The sequence below is a fragment of the Microcaecilia unicolor genome, chromosome 13 (genome assembly GCF_901765095.1).
Source record: "Microcaecilia unicolor chromosome 13, aMicUni1.1, whole genome shotgun sequence".
In the NCBI taxonomy this organism is placed as follows: Eukaryota; Metazoa; Chordata; class Amphibia; order Gymnophiona; family Siphonopidae; genus Microcaecilia; species Microcaecilia unicolor.
In genome coordinates, this window is record NC_044043.1 from 26,188,977 (window position 1) to 26,215,034 (window position 26,058).

Sequence of the window (26,058 nt, forward strand, 5' to 3'; positions counted from 1 at the left end):
TTTGACTCTACCACCTCTCCTGGAAGGGCTTTCCATGTATCATCTACCCTTTCTCTGAAAAAGAAGTAATGTCGGAAAATCTAAGTCTACCTCTCTGCAAGCGCCAACCTCCATTCATGTCCTCTAGTTCTACCTCTCTGGAAGAGATTTGTTTAAATATTAATACTTTTCAAGTATTTAAATGCCTGTATCATATCACATCACCTCTCTACATAGTAGCATAGTAGATGACGGCAGATGACCTGTACAGTCCATCCAGTCTGCCCATAAAGAACATAAGAATAGCCATACCTGGTCAGACCAATGGTCCATCTAGCCCAGTATCCTGTTTCCAACAGTAGCCAATCCAGGTTTACAAGTACCTGGCAGAAACCCAGATAGTAGTTACATTCCATGCTACCAATCCCAGGACAAGCAGTGGCTTCTCCATGTTTATCTCAATAGCTGACTATGGACTTTTCCTCCAGGAACTTGTCCAAGCCTTTTTTAAACCCAGATACTAACCGCTGTTCCAGAGCTTAACTATTTGCCACACACTGGGCAGAAGATTTCATTCAGCATCTTCTCTACAATGACATCTAGATCTTCTTGAGTGCTGACTCCCAAGGTGGACCCTAGCATCAGGTAACTATGATTAAGATTATTCTTCCCAATGTGCATCACTTTACATTTGGACATTACATTTAATCTGCTATTGGATGTTCAGTCTTCCAATTTCCTAAGATCTTCCTGCAATTTTTCACAGTCCACATGTGTTTTAATAACCTTGAATAGTTTTGTCATCTGCAAATTGAATTACCTCACTTGTTCTGATTTACAGATCATTTATAAATATATTAAATAGCACCGGTCCCAGTATAGATCCCTGCGGCATGCCATTATTCACCCTCCTCCATTGAGAGAAATGGCCCTCTGTTTTCTGTCCACTAACCAATTCCTAATCCACAACAGAAAATTGCCTCCTATCCCATGACTCTCTAATTTTTTCAGGAGTCTCTCTTAAGGAACTTTGTTAAAAGCTTTCTGAAAATCCAGATACACTACATATTCAAGTCCTCCAGTGTCTCTCTCTTTGCTACCATTTTTGTTGCCTTCCTCTGAACTGTCCTTGAAGAGATAAGGCCAAAACTGGACACTCACCAATGACTTGTGCAGGGCATCAACACCTCCTTTCTTCGATTTGGTTATACCTCTCACTATGCAGGCTGACTATGTAGCCTAGCATTCTTCGGGTAACAGCCACCGCCTTTCCACATTGTTTTACTTCCTTGAGATCCTCGGACACTATCATCCCAAGGCCTCTCTCCTGATCTGTGCATGTCAATTTCTCACCCCTAGCACATACTAGTCTTCTTGATTTCTATACCTCAAGTGCATTATTTTACTGCCAAACATTCGACCATTCTTCTCATGTTGTCCACGTGTTCTGGGGAGTCCACTCTGTTGCCAATTTTGGTGTCATCTGCAAAAAGGCAAACTTGTTTCCCTCTAACCCTTCAGCAATGTCGCTCACAAATATGTTGAATAGAATTGGCCCCAGTACTGATCCCTGAGGCATTCCACTACTTACATTCCTGTCCTTTCATTATACCAGCCTTTGGATATTTATAATTAGATCTTTGTCTAGATTTTCCATTTGTGTTGGAGGGCTGCATATCATTTTGTCTCTTTAAGATCCAGGGCTTTTTTTGAGGGGGTACTCGGGGGTACTGAGTACTGGCACCTTTTCCAGTGTCTGCTAAAATTGATGGACCACAAGTTTTAATGAGAGCTCAGGCTCAAGACACCAATTCTGCCTTGTCATAGATTCTGTGACTGGTTGCAGGGGGCCTGGCTATTGTGGAGTGAGTCCCTCAGTGATCACCCCACCCCTGAAGGGTGGCCTGGCATTTGAGTACCGGCACCTTTTTTGCTAGAAAAATTGCACTGTTAAGATCTATAGCGAATCCTCCTTTCCCCAGTTGCCCTGAATTTCAGCGTATTGTCATGGGAAATGTAGTTTGGAAAATTGCATGTCCAGCGATGACAATAAGCCCTTGATTTTCGTTTCTTATAATGCTGGGCAGACTGCACACCGTGTCAATGAAATGTCTTTTTTAAGTTTTCACTTGTCCTAAATATGTTTTTGTTAAACTGGACTCTATTTCCTTTTTTGGAAAGGAGGGGATGAGTGGCAGTTTTAAAATGATTACACTTACGAAGGGTGCACTCGTGAGCTTTTCAAATTACCTGGCCTAAAAAAAAAACACAGTGGTAGAGGATGAAGGCTCAGAGAACGTGTGTGTTGTGTATTGCAGGCAAGGAAGTTGGTGAGACGGTGCTGTACTATGGCTGTCGCCACAAGCATGAGGACTTCCTTTACAAAGAAGAGCTGGCTCAGTTCCACAAAGATGGCGTCCTCACCCAGCTCAATGTCGCTTTCTCTAGAGACCAGAACCACAAGGTAAATGTCTTACCACACTGAGTCTAGAAATTGTATAGAACCAACTCTGGTCTCTTCATACTGAAGCACTGGTAATTTGTCAGCTCTGCAGAATTTGCTCCCTTTCAGAGGCTAAAGTTAGATGCTTCTTTTCTTTTTCTTTTCTTTTTTTTAATGTTTTTATTTAGCATTATTCATTGTACAACATGGAAGAAAAACAAAGACGAAAGTCAAAAGAATATAGAACAATAATAACAAGAACCATCCCACTCCCCTACAGGTTAACAGCTGAATACATACTGTCGCTCTTCAGTATGTGGGTCACTATGCTAATACCCTCCATACCTCTCCCAACCTAATACCTTCCAGTCCACCACCCCCATCCCTTCATCTCCCCTGCTGGCTTCCAGAAGAAGCAAGCCAAACTGGGTCATGTGAAGTCAGTGTAGATCAGGTAATACAGATCAACCAGAGGCAAGTCGCTCGAGGCTGCAAGGCGATCTTTCAAGCCAAACTATATAAGCGTCGTGTCCCAAACCTTTCTAATCTGAAGCAGTCTGTTCCTGCAGAGGGCTGTGAGTTTAGAAATTAGATACACAAAATTTACTTGATCCTGGACCTGAAGGAGGGACGGTACCTCCTTTTGCTTTCATGCAGATATCTGCACTAGATGGCCAGCCGTGAATATCTGATAGGCCAAATAACGACTCCAAATCTGCAACACTGCGAGCACAAAATTAAGCAAAAAAAACTAGAGATCGTTAGGTGACAACCCAACCGCCAATATCTCAGACACTCAATACTGGGTTCTGGAAGCCAACTTTAGGCTTTTAGGAAGAAAGCTCAAATACAGATCCTTTAGGGTGGCATTTTCTGAAATACTTCCCGTTCCATGCACAGGGCCTAAGGCAGAGCTCCGGAGTCTTAATGCGTGGATGAGACAATGGTGCAAGGACGAGGGTTTTAGATTTGTTAGGAACTGGGCGACGTTCTGTGGAAAAGGAAACCTATTCAGAAAGGATGGGGTCCACCTTAACCGGGATGGGACCGGGCTGCTGGCATCAACATTTAAAAAAGAGAGAGAGCAGCTTTTAAACTAGGAACGTGGGGAAGACAGACAGTCGCACAGGAGCGTATGGTTCGGAATAAGGTATCTTGCAAGGATATCGCCCAGACAGGGAAGACAGGGTTTATTGATAGTGAGTATGAAAAAGAGACTGTAGTAGATTCAATATCCATAAATTAAAATAATAAAAACCAGGCAAAAAATAGCAAATTAGTACTGACAAGTAAACAACATACTGTAATAAGGAATAACAAGCCTAGTTTGAAATGCCTATATGCAAATGCTAGGAGCCTTAGACATAAGATGGGAGAATTGGAATATATTGCACTGAATGAAGAATTAGACATAATAGGCATCTCTGAGACCTGGTGGAAGGAGGATAACCAGTGGGACACTCATACCTGGGTACAAATTATATCGTAGTGATAGTGTGGACTGGATTGGGGAAGGAGTAGCACTGTATGTTAACGAGAGCCTTGGGTCAAATGGATTGGAAATTCTGCGGGAAACGAAAGATCTCTTGGAATCATTGTGGATCGAGATTCCAATTGTTAAGGGGAAAAGGACGGTTATAGGGGTGTACTACCGACCGCCCGACCAGGATGAGCAGACGGACGCAGTCATGTTAAAGGAAATTAGTGAGGCAAGTAAAATAAGCAACGCAATAATGGGTGATTTTAATTACCCTACGATTATCCGGAATAGGTAGAATAAGATATCATGCATTATTGATTTTAATTACCCCCATATAGACTGGGTTAATGTAACATCAGGGGGGTAAACTTCCTTGATGAAATAAAGGACAGCTTTATGGAGCAGCTGGTACAGGAGCCGACGAGAGAAGGAAAAATTCTAGACGTAGTCATTTGTGGAGCGCATGATCTGGTACGGGAGGTAACGGTCTGGGGGCTGCTTGACAGCAGTGATCATAACATGATCACCTTTGAAATTTGCTTTCAAAAAGGTAAACATAGGAAGTCAAATATGTTAGCGTTTAACTTTAAAAAAGGAAGCTATGACAAAGAGAAGAACGGTAACAAAAAAACTTAGAGGAGCGACTGAGAGGGTAAGACAGCGGTCCTCTTAAGTGCATGGGAGTGTCTCCCCTTTGCCTGGTTTTACAGCCCTGAACCGAGCCCAGGATGGGAGGGCAAGCAGCTGATGCAAAAGGAGGCAGCCTGCGGAGCAGCAGGGAGTCTGACCAGACTGCAGGAATGGCAGAGGTGTTTACAGATCCAGCTGGGACGCTGGTTCAGGGCTTTGCACTCACTCCCTGCCTGCCTGCCAGGGCAGAGGCTGAATACACCCTCCAGTGCCTCAGATACTGTTGCATGGTGGAGGCCATGCAGATTAGGGAACATTTCTAATGGCTATCCTGGGGGGGGGGGGGGTGGGGAGGGTGATCAGTGGCACTCTGATGATGCAAGCCCATCTCCAGAAATTATGGCCCTAGAAATCTGTCTGTCTCCTTCCAAGATAGGTGGGGCTCCCTCTTTCTTGGTGCAAGAGAGATGTGCAGGGAAAGTTTGTCCCAAATAGGATTGGGGCTCTGTGCAAAATTTCCTTTCCAATTTGCTTCCCACAAATACCTGTTGTTTCCTGCTCTCACTGTCTTCTGTTTCTTTTGATGTGTATTTTACATATTACTAGTAAAAAAGGCCCGTTTCTGAAACCAATGAAACGGGCGCTAGCATGTGGCTTTTTGTGTGTGTGTGTATGTGTCACAGAGTTATTTTGTGTGTGAGGGTGCGGTGAGGGGGGGTCTTTCTGTTGGTGAAATGTAAATGTGGTTGTAGGGGGGTCAGCCTTTGCTGAGTGTTTTTTTTTTTTTTTTTTTTAATGTGTTGTGCTGAGGCAGCAGTGTTGTTTTAGATGGGCGGGAGGTAGAGGAGCACGTTCTTTCTGTTGGTATTTTTTGGCCGTTTCAGGGCTGCTGTAGGGGAATGCTGGAAGAGAAATGTGCTGTTGGAAGCAGCGCCATCTTTTTCCATTGGGCTGGGGTTCTGGGCATCCTGGAGGTGGGTGACGGCTTGCCTGAGGACGGGGATGGTTGTTTTAAGGTGGTGGAAGGAAGAAGAGCACGGTCTCGGGCCGTCGGGGGGTGATCCGGTATGTTTGGTCCATTTCAGGCCGGCTGCAGGGGAATGCTGGAACATTTATGCGCTGCAGGAATCAGCGCCGTCTTTTTCCGGGTGCTCGGGGAATCCCCGAGGTGGGAGACAGCTTGCCTGAGGCTGGGGATGGTTGGGCACGTCCTTGGCCGCTTCGGCAAAAGGGGAAGAGGAAGGGGGTGGGGAGTTACCTGCAGCCGCCTGAGAAACCATGTGTTCTTTGTTTGTTTTGTATTATTAGTTTGCATTTCTGTTGAAGAAAGAGTGGATGCCTTTCGAATGATGGAGGTGGTGCGTCGGTGTGCGGTTGTTTCGTTAGTTTGGCAGCCAGTCTCCAGCGATTCCTAGGCATGTTTCCCTACTCCTCCCCCTTCCTTGGTTGCTGTTTGCTGCTGGCTGGGTTGCGGGTAATCCTTCCAGCTGGGCCGCAGCTTGTCCTGTTCGCCCACGTCCCAGATGGTGACGGGCACGTTGTTTTCCGGCTCCTCTGACTCCATGTCAAGCGAGCCCAAATATAGTCTGCTATAGGCCCTCTGGCACTCTTCAGTACTGGCATTAGGCATTTAAAAATTCTCTTCCCCCCCCCCCCCCCGGTCTATTTTTGCACATACCCACAGCAGGAATATTCTTCTCTCGTTCCAGCGGTGGTTCTGTGCTCTCCGTGCTGCACAGATAATGAGTCATTCTGCTGGGGAATGCTCCTCCCTTATTGTCACATAGTTTCCTCTGATTGGTCCGTCTTACGTTGCCTAGTGTTGCCTGGGAACGGTGTTGTGATGGTCCTTTGTGTTTCAGAATGTTGAGGGTGTTTTTTCTGATTGGTCTGTCATGCGAGGGCGGGGCAGAGAGACATGGTCAGTGTTGTGGCTTCACCACCATGAATCCATGAACCCTTCAGGGAGTGACTGAGTGACTTCAGAACGTTGTCTTCAGAACGTTGAGGGTGAGTTTTATTATAGTAGATGATCTGTAAGGCCAGGATTGCACTGCTGTAGAAAGAAAATGCCTATGTTGAAGTTTTAGGTGTTTGAAGGGCTAGTGGTTAAAGATAGCTGGCAAATGTTTTATTAATCACATGTAATATATGCATATTTAGCAGTCTTTAAAAGAAGAAGTGCCCTTGTTCAGAAAGTGTGCCAGGGTTTGTGCATTTATGTTGAAGTGTCAGATTTTGTCGCATTCTGTGGGGAAAAGATGAGGGAGATTAATGTGTGCCTGTGTAGGCGTGTTATGGTTTCTGTCACCCCAAAAAGGAACATCTCGGTGTATCAGGAGCTTTTGGGGTGACAGAATTTGGGTGTCTGTATTGGGCAGGGATGCAAGGGGTTGAGAATGGAGCATGGTATCAAGATTTGTATGGCTGAATCTGTATATCAAGATTTTTATTTGTGTTGGGGTGTAAACCAGTGGTGTGCTGGAGCCGGCTCACACTGGCTCGCAAGAGCCAGTTGTTAAATTTTTAAAGATCTTGCGAGCCAGTTTTGCACGGCAAGCCAGCTCCGGTAAACGAGGTAAGCATGGCAGGAGGGCGCCACAAGCCAGGCTTACCTCACCTCCCACAGCCCTCGTTTGCCTGTGCCCGCCCCGCGCCGCCCTGGGGGGTTTAAATCTTTTTTTTATTACCTCCGTCGAAGTGGCCGCATCATTGAAAGCCCAGCCCGTCTCTAGCCTTCCCTTCATGAGTTCATTCCCTCAGAGTCCTGCCTTCTGATATCATTTCCTCTTTCCATGAGGGCGGGACTTTGAGGGAACGAACTCATGAAGGGAAGGCTAGAGACAGGCAGGGCTTTCAATGACATGGCCGCTTCGATGGAGGTAATAAAAAAGATTTAAACCACGCAAGGTGGCACTGTGGCAAGAAGAAAAAGGGGGATGTTGGGGGGGGAGAAGAGGGTGGGCAGGTGAATATGAATGGGAGGGGACGATAGGGTGAAAGAGAATCGCTGGACATGGATGGGAGCGGGAGGGCAGGAGAGAGAGGAGAATCGCTGGGTATGGATGGATAGAGGGGGCAGGGGAGAGAAGAGAATTGCTGGGTATGGAGGGGGGCAAGGGAGAGAGGATAATCGCTGGGTATGGATGGAGGGGGGCAGAGGAGAGAAGAGAATCGCTGGGTATGGATGGATGGAGGGGGGCAGGGGAGAGAGGAGAATCGCTGGGTATGGATGGATAGAGGGGGCAGGGGAGAGAAGAGAATCGATGGATAGAGGGGGGCAGGGGAGAGAAGAGAACTGCTGGGTATGGATGGAGGGCAGGGGAGAGGAGAGTTGCTGGACATGGGTAGATGGAGGGGAGAGCAGGAGAGTTGCTGAACATAGGTGGATGGAGGGCAGGGGAGAGGAGAGTTGCTGGACATGGGTGGATGGAGAGGAGGGTTGCTGGACATGGGTGGATGGAGGGGAGGGCAGGGGAGAGAGCAGGATTGCTGGACATGGGTGGAGGGCAGGGGAGTGAGGAGGGTTGCTGGACATGGATGGATGGAGGGGAGGGCAGGGAGAGAGGAGAATTGTTCGACATGGGTGAAGGGGAGGGAATGGAAGACAGGAAGGAGATGCACATGGATGGAGGGGGAGAGAAGAAATTCTGGACATGGAGGGGAGGGAAGACAGGGATGCACATGGATGGAGAGGAAGGGAGAGAGAAGAAATGCTGGATATGGATGGAGGGGGAGGGAAGAGAGGAAGTGAGATGAACATGAGTGGAGGGGAGAGAGGAGAAATGCTAGACATGGATGGAGGGGGTAGAGGAAAAATGCTGGATATGGATGGAGGAGAGGGGAGAGTGAGGAAGGAGATGAGATGAGGGAAAAGGAAGAGAGGAGAAAAACTGCACATGGATGGAGAAAATAGAAGCTGGATCGACTGGTCAGTCAAGTCTGCGGAGGACCCAGCTTTTACTTATGGATGTAGGGCAAGAAATGAAGAAGAAAGGAGGAAAGTAAAGAAATAAATGGAAAGGAAGCCCTGGAAACGGAGTTAAGAGGACAGATAGCAGTAGAATCAGATACTGGGCCAGCATTATCAGAAAAACAGTCACCAGGCAACAAAGGTAGAAAAAAATCATTTTATTTTCATTTTAGTGTTTGGAATATGTCCACTATGAGAATCAGGTGCTCAATGTTAAAAGTTTATATTTATTTACTTATTTATGGCATTTTATCCCACATTAAACATGAATTAGATTGGAACCTGGGATCATTTAATTTTTTTTTCCTGGAGAGAGTAATGTATTGCCCCCCCCCCCCCAGGCTCGCTCCCCAGCTATAGCCAGCTCTGCAATTTGGGGGGGGGGGGGGCCACAGAGGTGGACCGGGGAGAGAGCCTGTTAAACATTTACCAGCACACCACTGGGTATAACTCTCAGAAAATGTAATGCCATGGATCGAAATCTGACATAGCAGGAAAACTCAGTGAAAAAGGCGCATTGGTTTCCAGCTCATTCATAACTGGCTTCCAGTGTCCTTCAGCACCGTGAGCCTTCATTTATAACTGCCTAGCTCAACCAAGATAGAGTTCAGTATGGAGATTTTTTGGCCAGACCTGCTTTTGAACTTTCATCCCAAAGTAGTCGTTGATTTTATCCATTGAAATCAGCACTGCCAGTCCCAGGCCTGGTCCTAAAAAAATCTCACTCCTGGAATTGGGCAGTTCTTTTGTTTTCTATGGCCCTCGATAGAACCCAGCTCATGTATTGACTGCCCTTGCCCAGGGGTCACAAACTACTCAGTCCACTGTAAGTCCAGCCAGTGGTCTTTGAAATGCCCATCCATTGGCTGTGAGTGCTTCCACTGATCCTGAGGAGCAGAAGCCAAGTTCAGGAATTGAACCTAGGACCTCACTGGTTCATCTTTCTGTGGGCTTATTTACCGTATCACTCTTCTAACTACTTTCCCCTTTACATTGCCAACAGATTTATGTCCAACACTTGCTGAAGAAAAACAAAGAAAATGTTTGGAAGCTAATCAGTGAGGATAATGCACATATCTACGTCTGCGGGTGAGTAGAAAGCCCTTAATCTTGCAGATCCATCTGTGGAAGCCTGCCCTTACGTTACCTCTACTTCAATCCAGTTCTTGTTTGCTAGCTCCCATCCCAGGGAGCACTGCTATTTATTGTTCTCCTTTGGCAAGACTAGCTAAAATCTCATGCCCTTTTATATGTCTAAAATCTGACATGAGAGATGCTGAGTTCTTGCAGGACAAAGTGGGTCAAAGTGTCTCCTTCCGGCCTCAAGTTTATTGCTTGGGATTGGAAAAGCTAAACGTTAGTTTGGATGCCCTGGTGAATACCAGCACCCAGACTCGCATTGTGTTGTGGGAGAAAAGTAAATGGCTTGCACTTCTCCCAGCTCTTGCTGCGACCTTGGGCAAATCAATCTTTCCTTTTTCCTCAGGTACTCATTTAGATTATAAACTCTTTGGGCCAGGGACTTACTATAAGCCACCTTGTTCATCTTTTGGAAATGTGGACTAAAAATCCAAAAAAAGTATTTAGTTCTTCTGTATATGAACTATGGTGGTTGGAACTTCTAATATTTTCTGTCTATATCCCTTCAGTAGGAAGATGAGGTCTGCCATCACATCTGCTCTTGTACTGTTCCATCATTTTCTCCTTGAATATAAAACTACTACTACTACTACTTAACATTTCTAGAGCGCTACTAGGGTTACGCAGCACTGTACAAATTAACGAATAAGGACGGTCCCTGCTCAGAAGAGCTTACAATCTAAAGGACGAAATGTCAAGTTGGGGTAGTTGAGATTTCCTGAGAAGAGGTGGGCTTTGAGCAATGATTTGAAGGTGGGTAGGGAGGGGGCCCGGCGTATGGGCTCAGGGAGTTTGTTCCAAGCATGGGGTGAAGCGAGGCAGAAAGGGCGAAGCCTAGAGTTGGCGGTGGTGGAGACGGGTACTGAAAGGAGGGATTTGTCTTGAGAGCGGAGGTTACGGGTAGGGACGTAAGGGGAGATCAGGGTAGAGAGGTAAGGAGGGGCTGCAGATCGAGTGCATTTGTAGGTGAGTAGGAGAAGCTTGAATTGAATGCGGTATCTGATCAGAAGCCAGTGAAGTGACTTGAGGAGAGGGGTGATATGAGTGTATCGGTTAAGGCGGAAGATAAGACTTGCGGCAGAGTTCTGAATGGACTGAAGGGGGGATAGATGGCTAAGTGGGAGGCCGGTGAGGAGTAGGTTGCAGTAGTCAAGGCGAGAGGTAATGAGAGAGTGGATGAGAGTTCGAGTGGTGTGCTCGGAGAGGAAGGGGCGAATTTTGCTAATGTTATTGAGGAAGAAGCGACAGGTCTTGGCTATCTGCTGGATATGTGCAGAGAAGGAGAGGGAGGAGTCGATGACACAGAGGTTGCGGGCAGATGAGACGGGGACGATGAGGGTGTTATCAACTGAGATAGAGAGTGAAGGGCGAGGAGAAGTGGGTTTGGGTGGGAACACAATAAGTTCAGTCTTGGCCATGTTCAGTTTCAGGTGGCGGTTGGACATCCAGGCAGCAATGTATCATCTCTATGCTGATGACACCCAACTGTATCTCTCCACACCAGACATCACCGCGGAGACCCAGGCAAAGGTATCGGCCTGCTTATCCGACATTGCTGCCTGGATGTCCAACCGCCACCTGAAACTGAACATGTCCAAGACCGAGCTTATCGTCTTTCCACCAAAACCCACTTCTCCTCTTCCTCCACTTTCTATCTCAGTTGATAACACCCTCATCCTCCCCGTCTCATCTGCCCGCAACCTCGGAGTCATCTTTGACTCCTCTCTTTCCTTCTCTGCGCATATCCAGCAGATAGCCAAGACCTGTCGCTTCTTCCTCTTTAACATCAGCAAAATTCGCCCTTTCCTCTCTGAACACACCACCCGAACTCTCGTCCACGCTCTCATTACCTCTCGCCTGGACTACTGCAACTTACTCCTCACCGGCCTCCCACTTAGCCATCTATCCCCCCTTCGGTCTGTTCAGAACTCTGCTGCACGTCTCATATTCCGCCAGAACCGATATACTCATATCACCCCTCTCCTCAGGTCACTTCACTGGCTTCCGATCAGATACCGCATTCAATTCAAGCTTCTCCTTCTTACCTACAAATGCACTCAGTCTGCTGCCCCTCACTACCTCTCTACCCTCATCTCCCCTTACGTTCCCGCCCGTAACCTCCGTTCACAGGATAAATCCCTCCTCTCAGTACCCTTCTCCACCACCGCCAACTCCAGGCTCCGCTCATTCTGCCTCGCCTCACCCTATGCTTGGAACAACCTTCCTGAACCCTTACGCCAAGCCCCTCCCTGCCCATCTTCAAGTCTTTGCTTAAAGCCCACCTCTTCAATGCTGCGTTCGGCACCTAACCCTTACCGTTCAGTGAATCCAGACTGCCCCAATTTGACTGCCCCGATCGGACCGACCGTTCACTTGTCTATTAGATTGTAAGCTCTTTGAGCAGGGACTGTCTCTCTTTGTTAAATTGTACAGCGCTGCGTAACCCTAGTAGCGCTCTAGAAATGTTAAGTAGTAGTAGTAGTAGCAATGTCGGATAAGCAGGCCGATACCTTGGCCTGGGTTTCCGCAGTGATTTCTGGTGTGGAGAGAGAAAGCTGGGTGTCGTCAGCATAAAGATGATAGTGGAAACCATGGGAAGAGATCAGGGAGCTCTTGTACTGTTCCATCATTTTCTCCTTGAATATAAAACATACCTGTTTGGGTTTGTTCTGTTGATTGCTAGCACCCTGAGCAGGAAGAACGCAAACTACTGCTGCTATATCCAGTCTGAAAGTAATTCATGGTTTAAGACTTGCATGCTATGCAGTTCTGACAGCTACAAGAGAGCTGCACCTGTTCACTGTAGGTTCCATGTTTGACATAGCACAGTTCTTTTGAAGCAATCTGCTTTGTTTACAGAGTGGGTGCCAGAGTTTTTTATTATGGTCTAATTTTATTTTTGTTTTTGGCTTGTGCCGCTTTCTGCCTTTGCTGGTGGAGGTGATGAGTTCTTGTACCCATTCTGTTTCAGCCTTTACATGCGCTCTTAAGTTTTTGTTTGGTTTTGTTTTCTCAGTGATGCCCGCAACATGGCGCGGGACGTACAGAATGCCTTCTACGAGATTGTGGCAGAGTATGGCAAGATGGACCATGCACAGGCTGTGGACTACGTGAAGAAGCTGATGACCAAGGGCCGCTATTCTCTGGATGTATGGAGCTAAGAAAAGACTTTGGGAAAAGGGTGTGTGTGCACATAGAAACGGAGGATCCTGTGGGTGACTGTGGCCTGGGGACCCGAACAGACTAAGAAATTAAGCCTTTAGATCCAGTCACAGGTTCTCCTGCTCTATTCATCCACAGACTTATATCTAGAATTTCTACAATAGAGCCACTTCTTTTGGGTGGCAAGGAAGTAGTCATTTTTGTGCCTAATAATTATAGATCTCCATGATTAGGACCAGCTGCCCTCGTGCAGTGTTAAACAGCTAAACACACTTTTAATTGTGCCACTTTTTATTACTGAGTTGCTGGCACAGAGGGATTTGCTGGCTCCCTTTTTATTTTTCATTTTTGTATTGCACATGTAATTAGAGCATAAGTGAGAGCAAGATGGGGCAGTTCTGCTGTGGCTGCTGCTAATTGTCTTAGTGCCATGCTTGGACTCTGCCCCACATGCAAGTTATTGTGCAGGACGGGATAGGACCAAATCAAGGTGTTCTCATAGGGGGTGTGAGCCCTCCATAAGCACAGCCCCCACTTGGAACTTAGATAGCATAGTACGTCTTATCCAGATTGGTTTGCAGTCTTTCACTGCATGTTAACTAATATAACTGTCTTATTGGCTTTTGTGACTGGGAGCCATGCACAGCTGACCTTCACCTGTAGTGGAACTTCACTGACTAGTTATCAGACAACACCATATACCTGTCTATCTTTGTCTCCCACCTTCAAACAGTCTTGCTACAAGTTGCCTTTTTTTCCTGTAAATGTAGTTAACTGGAATCCTGCAAGATTCCTGCTTCTCAATCAGTACACATAGAATGAGCCTTTAATAATACAGGCAGGTACTAGAATACTCAATTGAGGTACGTGCTTTTTCCGGGACATAGAGCAGGGTGTCCCAGTGGCTTACCGTTAAGTGCAAAATCTAAGAAAACTTCAGTCATTTATTATCTCTTGCCTGTGAGTGCACTTGGAATAACTGCAGCACAGGCACTTTCTAGCATTGGGGATTAAATATCAAAGCCAGTTCTGGAAGCACAAACTGCATAATGGGAGAGTGGAGGACTAAGTGATTCCTTCTACAGTAGGTGCAAGAGCAGCTCTGCTTCATTGGTGGTAGAAATACTCCCAGAACCCCACAACTGAGGCATTGGCCTTTGGCAGTGTGTGTACAACAACTCCAGTTGGGTACGGTTAGTGTCCCTTACCTTGGATTTTTTCTGAACAACACGATGGACCTTGTACTTGTTCTGTAGAAACAGCTGATTTTAGAATCTATTGTAAATTATCATGTGGGGTTTTGGAAGTTTCAGAAAAGGAAAAATATATTGTGCCACATAATTTGTCCATTGTATGTAAATAATTTTTAAATACTTCTTCCCCTTGGAATAAAATAGTTATTCACTATTTTGCATACAAGAACGAAATCTGTCTTCTCTGTTAGAATTAAAAGATTTGTATTGTGTCACAATAACACTGTTACAGAAAGACGTGGAATTGTGCAGCTGGTGAATGTAAGAGGATGTGTGTTAGATGCAGTAAAACTTTTTTGGGTGGGGGGGAGGTTAACATTTACATTGTTGGCCCTATTTTCCCAGTTTAAACAAATTAAGTGGGGGGGGGGGGGGTGAAAATCCATCCCTAGTTTTATTTATGTATTTATTTGTAGGATTTGTATCCCACATTTTCCCACCAATTTCCAGGCTCAATGTGGCTTACATTTGCCGTAAGGGCGGTTGCCATTTCCGGGTAGCAGAATTACAAGTGGTATTGCGTTAAGGTGCATACATACATGGTAACATACATGGAATAGATCATGGTATATATATATATATATATATATATATATATATATATATATATATATATATATATATATATATACCATGTGCATACATACATGGTAAAGAAGGATACATTATGGTATTGCATGAAGGTTCCTAAATGATAACTTGGATTGTAACATACATTGTCATTGACTAAAGCGATCATATTCGACATAAGGATTAAAGTATTAGTGGTGGTTCATTTCTAGCAAAGAGGTTAATCAGTCAAGTGATAAGATTTTGGTTTTGTCTAGATCATGTAAAGTCTTATTATTTAGATGGATGTTTATGGTATGCCTTCTTGAACATTTTATCACATTTTATTCTTTTATCACATTTATACACTGTTTTCTTGGAAGAAAGTTCAAGCCAAAGTGGTTTATCAATAAAAATAATAATAAAAAAATAACAGCCAAACCTACCCCAAGTTCACTAGGAAGGCATTACTACAAGTCCAACTACTCATACAATTGGAATTACTAAACATACTACCTACAGACCCACCTGCAGTGGCATCTTGTGGTTAAACAATAAAATCCATTGTTTTGAATTCTGTTGACATTTTGACATCTACAAACTAGTTTTGGTATGGCTTCATTCAAACTACCCTTCCCCTCTAGACCACACACACGTATGTTCTACATGCTTTCCCCACTTGTTTAATGTCATGCTACACAGGTGCTGCTGTTTTACAAGATGCTGGTGGTAAGAGGAGGCTGCTGGATGCCTCCCTGGAACAGCTAAGTAATATTGGTCTGGAAGGGATGGAGGCTGTCTAGTTGAGGTTATCCCTGTGCCAGGTACTCTGACTAGGGGTACTCTGGACCAGGTAACTCCAGGGGAGTTCAGGGTCTGGAGCTCACTGGAGTACCACAGAATTTTCAGGCTGAGGTTAGGGGGTGGAAGGGAGACCAATGCAGTAGGCACAACAGATTACCACAATGGTGGGTGCTGTTTTCTGTCATTGCCCATTTAATACCAGGGTAATTTTCCACGCTATTAGTTTACTGCAGTGGGAATGAGATTTTTGTTTTTTCATCACATGTTAGAATGCTGTGCATTGCAAGTCCAATGGAGAGGGTCAGAGTACACAGCAAAAGCAATCTTTATATTTTAACTTTTTATTGATGTCACAGTTTACAGCATATAAAGATCAATAAACATGTACTTAATACAAATCTCTGTCTTCTTTAACAAAACCTTTGACTGAAGTGTCATCAAACTTTTGCTGTAAGTTTTCTTCCCTCTCCCCACCCCTCATCCCCACTATACCCTTGCTTTATTGTGTAATCATTCTTATTAAAGCCATCACATGTTGTAATATAAACAATATCAACTGACTCCCAGTCACATCAACACAATTCAAAATAGGCATACAGGTCTTTTTTTAACTTTCCATCCCTCCCCCCCCCCCCCCCAACCTCCTCATAATGCCCTTTAACGACTCAATTCCCCTAACTCTAAACATCATAACTTCCTACCCTTCAACCCTCCCCCCCCCCAGCAGTCCCTACCCCCTCCCACAAAAGCAATCTTTAAAAAAAGCACAAAGGCTATCAAGAATGGAATTGGTGTAACCAATTAGTGGCCCAGCATGTTTTGTCAGGGGTCAATACTAAAAAAAAAATTACATAAAGAAACATTACTTAGAAACATTATAAACATAAAAGTACAGTAAATAACTGTATTGCAACCCCCAAAAAACTAATGTGCAGCACCCTAAATAATGTATAGTAGTGGTAAAATAAGATTGTAAAAACATGTTATCCATAATAAATATGTAATGTAAAAAATGTGCCTGAATAGTAAATAGTGTATAGTGTGATGTAATAGAAACCTAGTGCATTATAGAATCAAATGCCAATGTGTACCCACTGGTGGATAAAAATAACTAAACATGAAAAGAAATAAACAATAGCTTTCCAACCAATCAACATTTAGTGCATGAATTGTTGCACAAAAGATAACTCCACACAATCCACCCTTATAAGAGAAACATCATGGAAATTAACTCAAAAAGCTCAAAAAAACAATAAAAGCAGTGGCCATCTAGCAAAATAGTCCATTAAATAAGTACTTTCACTATCAGAACTATGTTTTTATCTTTTCACTTGATGTTGTCATTTTTTTGATGCATGGACTGTTTTGGTTTTAAACATCTTTGAACCGCACTTAAATACACTGGAGGAAATGAGAGACTGGTGATATGATACAGACATTCAAATATTTGAAAGGTATTAACATACAAACAAACCTTTTCCAGAGGACATGAATTTAGATTGATGGGGGGGGGGGGGGGGCGACTCATGAATAATGTCAGGAAGTACTTTTTCACAGAGAAGGTGGTAGATACCTGGAATGCCCTCCCCCAGGAGGTGGTGGAGATGAAACAGTATCAGAATTCAAAAATGCATGGGATAAACAAAGGAATCCTGTATGGGAGGCATGAAACGAAACAAGCTTAGCGGTGATTAAATTACACCACCAATAATTGAGAACAAAGCCAATGCTGGGCAGACTTTTACGGTCTGTGCCCCAATCATGGCTGGAGAGATTTAGATGGGCTGGAGTAAGCTTTGATAACGGCTCCAGTAGTTGGAGAATAAGGCTAGTTCTGGGCAAACTTCTGTGGCAGTCTGAGCCCTGAAAATGGCAAGGACAAATCAAGATTAAGTATGCATATGTAGTATTGCATCTTACCTTATGCCCAATTTATCTTGTTGGGCAGATTGGATGGACTGTAGAGGTCTGTATCCGCTGTCATCTACTATGTTACTATAGAAGAGAGAGAAAAGTGAGTAAGGGATTGAGAAGTCCCCTAGTCACCCTACTTTCTCTCCTCTTAGGCTTGTTACTAATGAAAGTAGAAATCAGGATCAATGCGTGTGAGAAGGGGCTCGGTGACAGCCTTCTAATGAGCATGAAACGCTCTTAATGAGTACAACTTGACATCTCTGTTTCCTTGGGGCATACACATAGATTTTGGTGGCAGCTGTTACCTGGTGGCTCTGGTGATTAGGTGTGGAGGGAGTTATAGTGGGAAAATAAAGGAGGATTATGCTGTTGACCAACAGAGACCAGTTCCAGTTCAGCTGGAAGCCCAAAGAAGTAGAAGGAAATTGGCATAGATTAGTTATGCACTCCGACAAGCAGTTGGAGACTGAGAAACACTAACCTCTGAATGTGGTAATTCTTAATCTTCAGCAGGTGTTGTCAGGTATTTCAGTGATAGGTTTGTTGGAGGTTGCTTCTAAAAAAAAAAAAAAAAAATTCAGCCTTATTCCCTCTCGGGGCTCGGTGAGCTGTAGTTGAGGGTCTATCACCCCAGGGGTGTCTCACCTGGGTAACCAGGTCCCATCTTCCCTTCCCCCATGGTCCTTTGGAGCTGTGTTGGTGGTATGCTGTACTGAGCTCCTCTGCTGGTGCTGATAGGATCTGCTTACTACAAGTTATTTTTATTTATTTATTTTTACCCCAACCTTTGCATCGACACCTTGCTTATTGCCACTGAAAGTCTGCATTCTGCTCTTGTTCGGTTCCACCTTCTACTTGTGGCTTTGTGTTCCCTTTGCGACACTTGGGGGGGGGGGGGGGTCCTTCCTCTGGGTGATTGGTGTGTCACCAGAGGAAGCATGTCTTGTTCATGGCTTTTTTTTTCCTTTCACAGAAAGCCTACCGTGATGAACACAGGAAAAACTGAAGAAGTGCTTTGCTTACAGGGTTTTGCAAGGTTTGCAAATTTTGTTCTGTGCATATGTGGGAGCAAAAGGCCCCTGCAGGAGGCATTTAGTACTCATGCTAAGATCTGTTGCTCCACATGTGGCAGACGCCTGACCTGCAGTTGTGTCTGGGATGATCAAAGAACAGGAGCCCTGAGGGGATATCTCCGAGGCTAGCGGCTGTGATGCACAAGAGGTAGCAGTGGTCCTAACTTTGGCAGGAACTGCTGCCATTTTAAATCTGGGGCCTATCTGAGTAGCATTTGTGTCTTGTTCCCGAGGCCGGTTTGTTGGGTCAGGCTGTAAACAGTTGTGACCATAGGGCCCCCAGCTATGACTTTCACCAGAATTTATTCTAGCTACATCAATGAAATGCTTTGATGTCCCCATGCATACCCCCACCCTCCCACTCTGTCAGACTGTCAAAGTAATGCTTTGATGTTTCTCTTATATATACTATCTACTACCCACATTTGCTTATTTCTGATCTGACGAAGAAGGGCAACCTTCGAAAGCTAATCAAGAAATGTATTGTTATGTCCTATAAAAAAGGTATCATCTTATTTTCTTTTCCATTTTTCATTTTGTTTGATTTCTGTTGATAACCTTTAAGAGTGGACTAACACGGCTACCACACCTCTCCCTCATGATGAAACCCAGAGCCATAACTATCAGAGTGACTACCTTCTCTTCCGCAGGACTTTAAAAACGCATCTGTTTACAACATCATTTTCTACAAGAACTATGATAGGTACGGACGGGGAGAGGGATCTTGGGGTGATAGTAGCTGAGGATCTGAAGGCGACGAAACAGTGTGACAAGGCAGTGGCTGTAGCTAGAAGGTTGTTAGGCTGTATAGAGAGGTGTGACCAGCAGAAGAAAGGGGGTGTTGATGCCCCTGTATAAGTCATTGGTGAGGCCCCACCTAGACTATTGTGTTCAGTTTTTGAGGCCGTACCTTGCGAAGGATGTAAAAAGAATTGAAGTGGTGCAAAGAAAAGCTACGAGAATGGTAAGGGATTTGCATTACAAGACGTATGAGGAGAGACTTGATGACACCATCACTCCTACTATCACCCCCACCATCTGTCATATCCTCAACCTCTCTCCACTGCAACTGTCCCAGACACCTTCAAGCATGCCGTGGTCACACCACTCCTCAAAAAAACATCACTTGACCCTACCTGTCCCTCCAACTACCGCCCCATTTCCCTCCTACCCTTCCTCTCCAAGATACTTGAACGCGCCATTCACAGCCGCTGCATTGATTTCCTCTCCTCTCATGCCATCCTCGGTCCGCTTCAATCCGGCTTTCGCCCCCTACACTCAACAGAAACAGCACTATCTAAAGTCTGCAATGACCTGTTCCTCGCCAAATCTAAAGGTCACTATTCAATTCTCATCCTCCTCGACCTATCCGCCGCTTTTGACACTGTCAATCACAACCTACTTCTTGACACACTGTCCTCCTTTGGGTTCCAGGGCTCTGTCCTCTCCTGGTTCTCCTCTTATCTCTCCCATCGTACCTTCAGAGTACACTCTCATGGTTCATCCTCCTCCCCTATCCCGCTCTGTGTTGGAGTTCCCCAGGGATCTGTCCTTGGGCCCCTTCTTTTTTCAATCTACACCTCTTCCTTAGGCTCCCTAATCTCTTCTCATGGTTTCCACTATCATCTTTATGCTGACGACACCCAGCTTTATCTCTCCACACCAGAAATCACTGCGGAAACCCAGGCCAAAGTACTGGCCTGCTTATCCGACATTGCTGCCTGGATGTCCAACCGTCACCTGAAACTAAACATGGCCAAGACGGAACTTATTGTGTTCCCACCCAAACCCACTTCTCCTCTCCCTTCACTCTCTATCTCAATTGATAACACCCTCATCGTCCCCGTCTCATCTGCCCGCAACCTTGGTGTCATCTTCGACTCCTCCCTCTCCTTCTCTGCACATATCCAGCAGATAGCCAAGACCTGTCACTTCTTCCTCTATAACATTAGCAAAATTTGCCCTCTCCTCTCCGAGCACACCACTCGAACTCTCATCCACTCTCTCATTACCTCTCGCCTTGACTACTGCAACCTACTCCTCACCGGCCTCCCACTTAGCCATCTATCCCCCCTTCAGTCCATCCAGAACTCGGCCGCACGTCTTATCTTCCGCCTCAACCAATACTCGTATCACCCCTCTCCTCAAGTCACTTCACTGGCTTCCGATCAGATACCGCATACAGTTCAAGCTTCTCCTACTCACCTACAAATGCACTCGATCTGCAGCCCCTCCTTACCTCTCTACTCTCATCTCCCCTTATGTCCCCATCCGTAACCTCCGCTCTCTAGACAAATCCCTCCTTTCAGTACCCTTCTCCACCACCGCCAACTCTAGGCTTCACCCTTTCTGCCTCGCTTCACCCCATGCTTGGAACAAACTCCCTGAGCCCATAGGCCGGGCCCCCTCCCTACCCATCTTCAAATCATTGCTCAAAGCCCACCTCTTCAATGTGGCCTTCGGCACCTAATCACTACACCTCTTCTCAGGAAATCTTACTACCCCAACTTGACATTTCGTCCTTTAGATTGTAAGCTCTTCTGAGCAGGGACTGTCCTTATTTGTTAATTTGTATAGCGCTGCGTAACCCTAGTAGCGCTCTAGAAATGTTTAGTAGTAGTATACGTAGAGTAATATCCAACTTCTTGTTATGAGTTGGATAATGGTCTTGAAAAAGACCTTTATTTGGAAAGGGAAATCGTGTCAATGAAGGTGAATTTTAGCATTCCTGTCTATACAGACTCCTGAGGCAGGCGTAGTGGCCGAAACACAACATTTGTGTCAAGACATTTTATAAATAAAGTATTTTTCACTCCAGAGTGCATCTCTCCAGTCTTTGGTATCCGTGGTCAACCTCCCCCCTTTCTTTTCTGGTGTCCCGTGGGATGTTCGAGTTCTCCACCTTGGCAGTTTCTCTTGGATACATACCCCTTTAAGAAGTTTGTATATAGTGGAGTGTGGCAATGCTTCCCTATGGTATCCCCACACCCAGAGCAGAGCATCTTCACCTTTGTGCTCCCCCACATCTGCAACATGTAACAGCCTAACTTAGGATACCACATGCTATTGAGCGGGAAAGAGCGGGGTAGAAATGCTACAAATAAAATATCAGGGACAACACCTCTCAACTCATGACCATAAATGGTACTAAATCCCTAGCAACTCATTTCACCATTGGAACAATTGCCCTCACTTGAATCACTGTCATGGTACATCACTATTGTGAGTGCGCACAATTGGCCAATCCAGGTCACAAATACCTGGCAAGATCCCAGAAAATGCATTTTATGCTGCTTATCCCAGAAATATTTTAGGAAGCTGTCCAAACACTTTTAAAACCCCGCTAAGCTAACAGCCTTTACCACATTCTCTGGCAATTAATTCCAGAGTTTACACATTGAGTGAAGAAAGATTTCTCTCATACAGCAGCACCTGCCCTGTCGGGCTTACCTTTTGTGTCAGTGAGAGTCAGGATTTTAACCACAACTCACACAAATAAGTTGCAGGTGAGCTTGACAGATCTGGGGCTGCATTTGCAAAACATAGCTGTGTGAAATAGAAGACCCTATCGGAATGGACTTGGCCCCATGAGCGTGACGCCAAACTGAATATAGTATTTTATTGAAGCACAGAAAAGGCAACAACAAGTTAACTTAGCAGTCCCTTCCCTGAGTGCCATTGTTCGCATCTATTAAAAGAGCCAGAGTTGAGGATACTCTATTACATCCTATTGTACATTTCCCTGCAGCATGTGGCACTCAAACATTCAGATCTGTATTTGGATGATAACAGTGAGGCTGTGTCTGGGGGATGACAATAGGCATGAGGGCTTGATGTGGAACAGGAGGTTTAATAGACACGAGACCAAGTGACATCAAAATGTTGAAACCAATTAGGTCACTCTAAGTTTCCCCTTCCCTGCGTAGCTGTCATCCCTGTACACTCAAAGCAAGTAAACCTATATAGTAGCATTTTTATTAATCTCACTATGTTTTCAAACATGCTGGCTTGTGCAATATACAGATCTGTACATCTGCAGTCTGGAATTTTGGAAGATAGAAATAAGGAATAAAACTTACATTTTGGATGTACTCTGTAGAAGTTGTTGTTTACATCTGCAACATAGTAACATATTAGATGACGGCAGAAAAAAGACCTGCACGGTCCACCCAGTCTGCCCAACAAGATAAACTCACGTGTCATTTTTTGTTTATACCTTACCTTGAGTTGTATCTGTCTTTTTCAGGGCACAAACCGTATAAGTCTGCCCAGCTCTATCCCCACCTCCCAACCACTAGCCCTGCCTCCCACCACCGGCTAAGCTTCTAGGGATCCCTTCCTTCTGAGGAGGATTCCTTTATGTTTATCCCACGTATGTTTGAATTCCGTTACCGTTTTCCTCTCCACCACCTCCCGCGGGAGGGCATTCCAAGCATCCACCACTCTCTGTGAAAAAAATACTTCCTGACATTTTTCTTGAGTCTGCCCCCCTTCAAGAAAAATGTTGTTGATGATACGTTGAAATCCTCTGTTCAGTGTGCTGTGGCGGCTAAGAAAGCAAACAGAATGTTAGGTATTATTAGGAAAGGAATGGAAAACAAAAGTGAGGACGTTATAATGCCTTTGTATTGGTCCATGGTGCGACTGCACCTCGAATATTGTGTTCAATTATGGTTACCGCATCTCAAAAAAGATATTGCAATGTGATGGATGCCTGTTCTAGTGTGTGCCTATGATAATGTCTGAATAACTGCCTATACTAATGCCTATGGATTTCTGAACATGTGGTGTCATTAAAGGACAAACTTTTAAATGCCCAGTTGGGTATAAATGCTAATCTCAACTTTGTTAAATGTTTCAGACATATTCGTCTATTTGTTCCCATGATATAACTACATTCTATTATTCTGCCTCACTGTATTTTCAAATGTAAGCCACATTGAACCTGACTTTGATTGATAAAAATGTAAGAAAAGACACTGCCTAGCTGCTGGATAGTGATGGCACAAGGAAAGCAAGTTTAGTCCAGTGAAGACGACTAACTAAAAATAACCTATTCCTTAGCTGGGCCCTAGTACTACCATATTAAAAATGTGACCATACCATGCCTCTGTGGTTATGCTCCACTAATAAGTTAAAAGATTAACTGGATTACTTGAAAGAATTATATACATTTAGGATGCTTGACTAGGGACACAAACATACACTTATTTATTCAATATCACAATTCTTCATGTACAGCCACAAAACAACCTTTTAGGGTGGATAGTGTTCACAATGAGCTCCTTTTATTATCAACCAGATAGAGATAAGAGTTTTCAGTTTTGGCACTGTATAAGTTATCACAAGAACAAAATATAAGAAAACTAACTGGCCGCATTGGGGGCTTGTAGCCCATAGGAGCCGACTCTGTGGGTGCTTGAGCATCCCCAATACTGAGAAAATTCCTTGTATGTGTCCAAGGAAGGGTTATTTCCATTGGGCTTAGCACCCCCAATAATTTTGAAAAGTTGGCTTCTATGGGATGTTGTAGAGAGGTTCCACCTCCAGCCAGCTAGCCCCTGTGCTACTTCGGAGGAGAGAGGTCCCATAGAAGGAGAGCATTGCCCTAGTGAAATAGGAAGTACTCCTGTACCCAAGACCTGCCCACCAGAGGATGTATTATCCTCTCGCACCGAGGATATGTCTCCAATTACAGCCCACAGGGGAAAAGATAGAACCGCTGTTGTAGTTGGAAACTCAATCATGAGGCGTGTAAATAGCTGGGTGGCTAGTGGACATGAGGATCGCCTGGTGACTTGCCTGCCTGGTGCGAAGGTGGCGGACCTCACGCGGCACCTAGACAAGATTTTAGATAGTGCTGGAGAGTGGGCACGTGGGTACCAACGACGTAGGAAAAAGTGGGAGAGAGGTTCTGGAAGCCAAATTTAGGCTTTTAGAAATGAAGCTCAAATCCAGATCCTCTAGGGTAGCATTTTCTGAAATACTACCTGTTCCACGTGCAGGGCCCAAGCGACAGGCAGAGATCCGGAGTCTCAATGCGTGGATGAGACGATGGTGCGGGGATGAGGGTTTTGGATTTGTCAGGAACTGTGCAACATTCTGGGGAAGGGAGAGCCTATTCCGATCTGATGGGCTTCACCTTAACCAGGGTGGGACCGTCAACATTTAAAAAGGAACTAGAACAGCTTTTAAACTAGAAACGGGGGAAGGCTGACAGTCGCTCAAAAGCGCATGGTTCAGGATAAGGTATCTTTTGAGGATGTTACCCAAACAGAGAAGAAAATTTTCCCTATAGGTAAGGATGCAAAAGAGACCTTAGTGGATCAGATGGCCTTAAGTCAAAATAATAACAACCAGGCAGAAGATAACATATTAATAATGCCATGTATTAAACGTGATATAAGACTGAGCAACAAGCATGCATTGAAATGTCTATACACAAATGCAAGGAGCCTGAGACATAAGATGGGAGAGCTGGAATACATTGCACATAATGAAAAATTGGATATTATTGGCATCTCTGAGACCAGGTGGAAGGAAGACAACCAGTGGGACACAGTCATATCGGGCTACAAATTATATCGTACTGATAGGGTAGATAGGATTGGAGGAGGGATAGCACTGTATATGAATGAGAACCTTGACTCAGATAAGCTGCAAATATTGCAGGATACAAAACCACTATTGGAATCTTTGTGGATTGAAATTCCACGTGAAAAGGGGAAAAATAGTGATAGGAGTGTACTACCGTCCGCCTGGCCAGGACGAGCAGATGGACGCAGCAATGTCAAAGGAAATTAGGGAAGCAAATAAAATGGGCAATGTAATAATAATGGGTGATTTAAATTATCCGGATGTAGACTGGGTTAATGTAACATCGGTACACGCCAGGGAGATATAATTTCTTGATGAAATCAAGGACAGCATCATGGAACCAGCTGGTTCAGGAGCTGACAAGAGAAGGAAAAATACTAGACTTAGTCCTTAGTGGAGCTCATGATCTAGTGCGGGGGGGGGGGGGGGTAACGGTGCGAGGGCCACTTGATAACAGTGATCATAATATGATCAGTTTTGAAATTGGCATTGAAGGAAGTGAACTTAGGCAGTGGCGTACCAAGGGGTGGGGGGGCGGTCCGCCCCGGGTGCACGCCGCTGGGGGGGTGCCGCAGCGCGCTCCTGTCAGCTGAGTTCGCTGACTTTGCTAACTTCGCTGCAGCTCCCTCTGCCCCGGAACAGGTTACTTCCTGTTCCGGCCGGAGCAGAGGGAGCTGCAGCGAAGTTAGCGAACTCAGCTGACAGGCGCGCGCCGCAGCACCCCCACCCCCAGCGGCGTGCACCCGGGGGGGGTTATTTCACCGGGGGGGCCGCGCTGCACCCGGGGGGGGGGGCGCATCGGCGATCCGCCCCGGGTGTCATGCCGGCTAGGATCGCCACTGAACTTAGGAAATCAAATACACTAGCGTTTAACTTTAGAAAAGGAGATTATGATAAAATAAGAACAACTGTGAAAAAAAAGACTGAAAGGAGCAGCTCACAGGGTAAAAACTTTGCATCAGGTGTGGATGATGTTCAAAAACACCATCCTAGAGGTATAGGACAAATATTTATTTGCTGCATTTGTACCCCATATTCCGCTTATTAGAAAAAGAGGAAAA

The 26,058-nt window shown here is 45.1% G+C and overlaps 1 protein-coding gene across 4 annotated transcripts in view; it reads left to right on the top strand.

Moving 5' to 3' along the window:
• LOC115456823 (NADPH--cytochrome P450 reductase) overlaps positions 1-14,271 on the top strand; it is a 260,347-nt gene extending 246,076 nt beyond the window's left edge. For all 4 annotated transcript variants that reach the window (XM_030186142.1, XM_030186140.1, XM_030186143.1 and 1 more), the window contains 3 exons: positions 2,298-2,443; positions 9,509-9,594; positions 12,662-14,271. In XM_030186142.1, coding sequence (XP_030042002.1) covers positions 2,298-2,443; positions 9,509-9,594; positions 12,662-12,806 — 377 coding nt within the window. In that variant the 3' untranslated portion in view covers positions 12,807-14,271. The remainder of the gene's footprint in view (positions 1-2,297; positions 2,444-9,508; positions 9,595-12,661) is intronic.
• Positions 14,272-26,058: the final 11,787 nt, after the last annotated feature.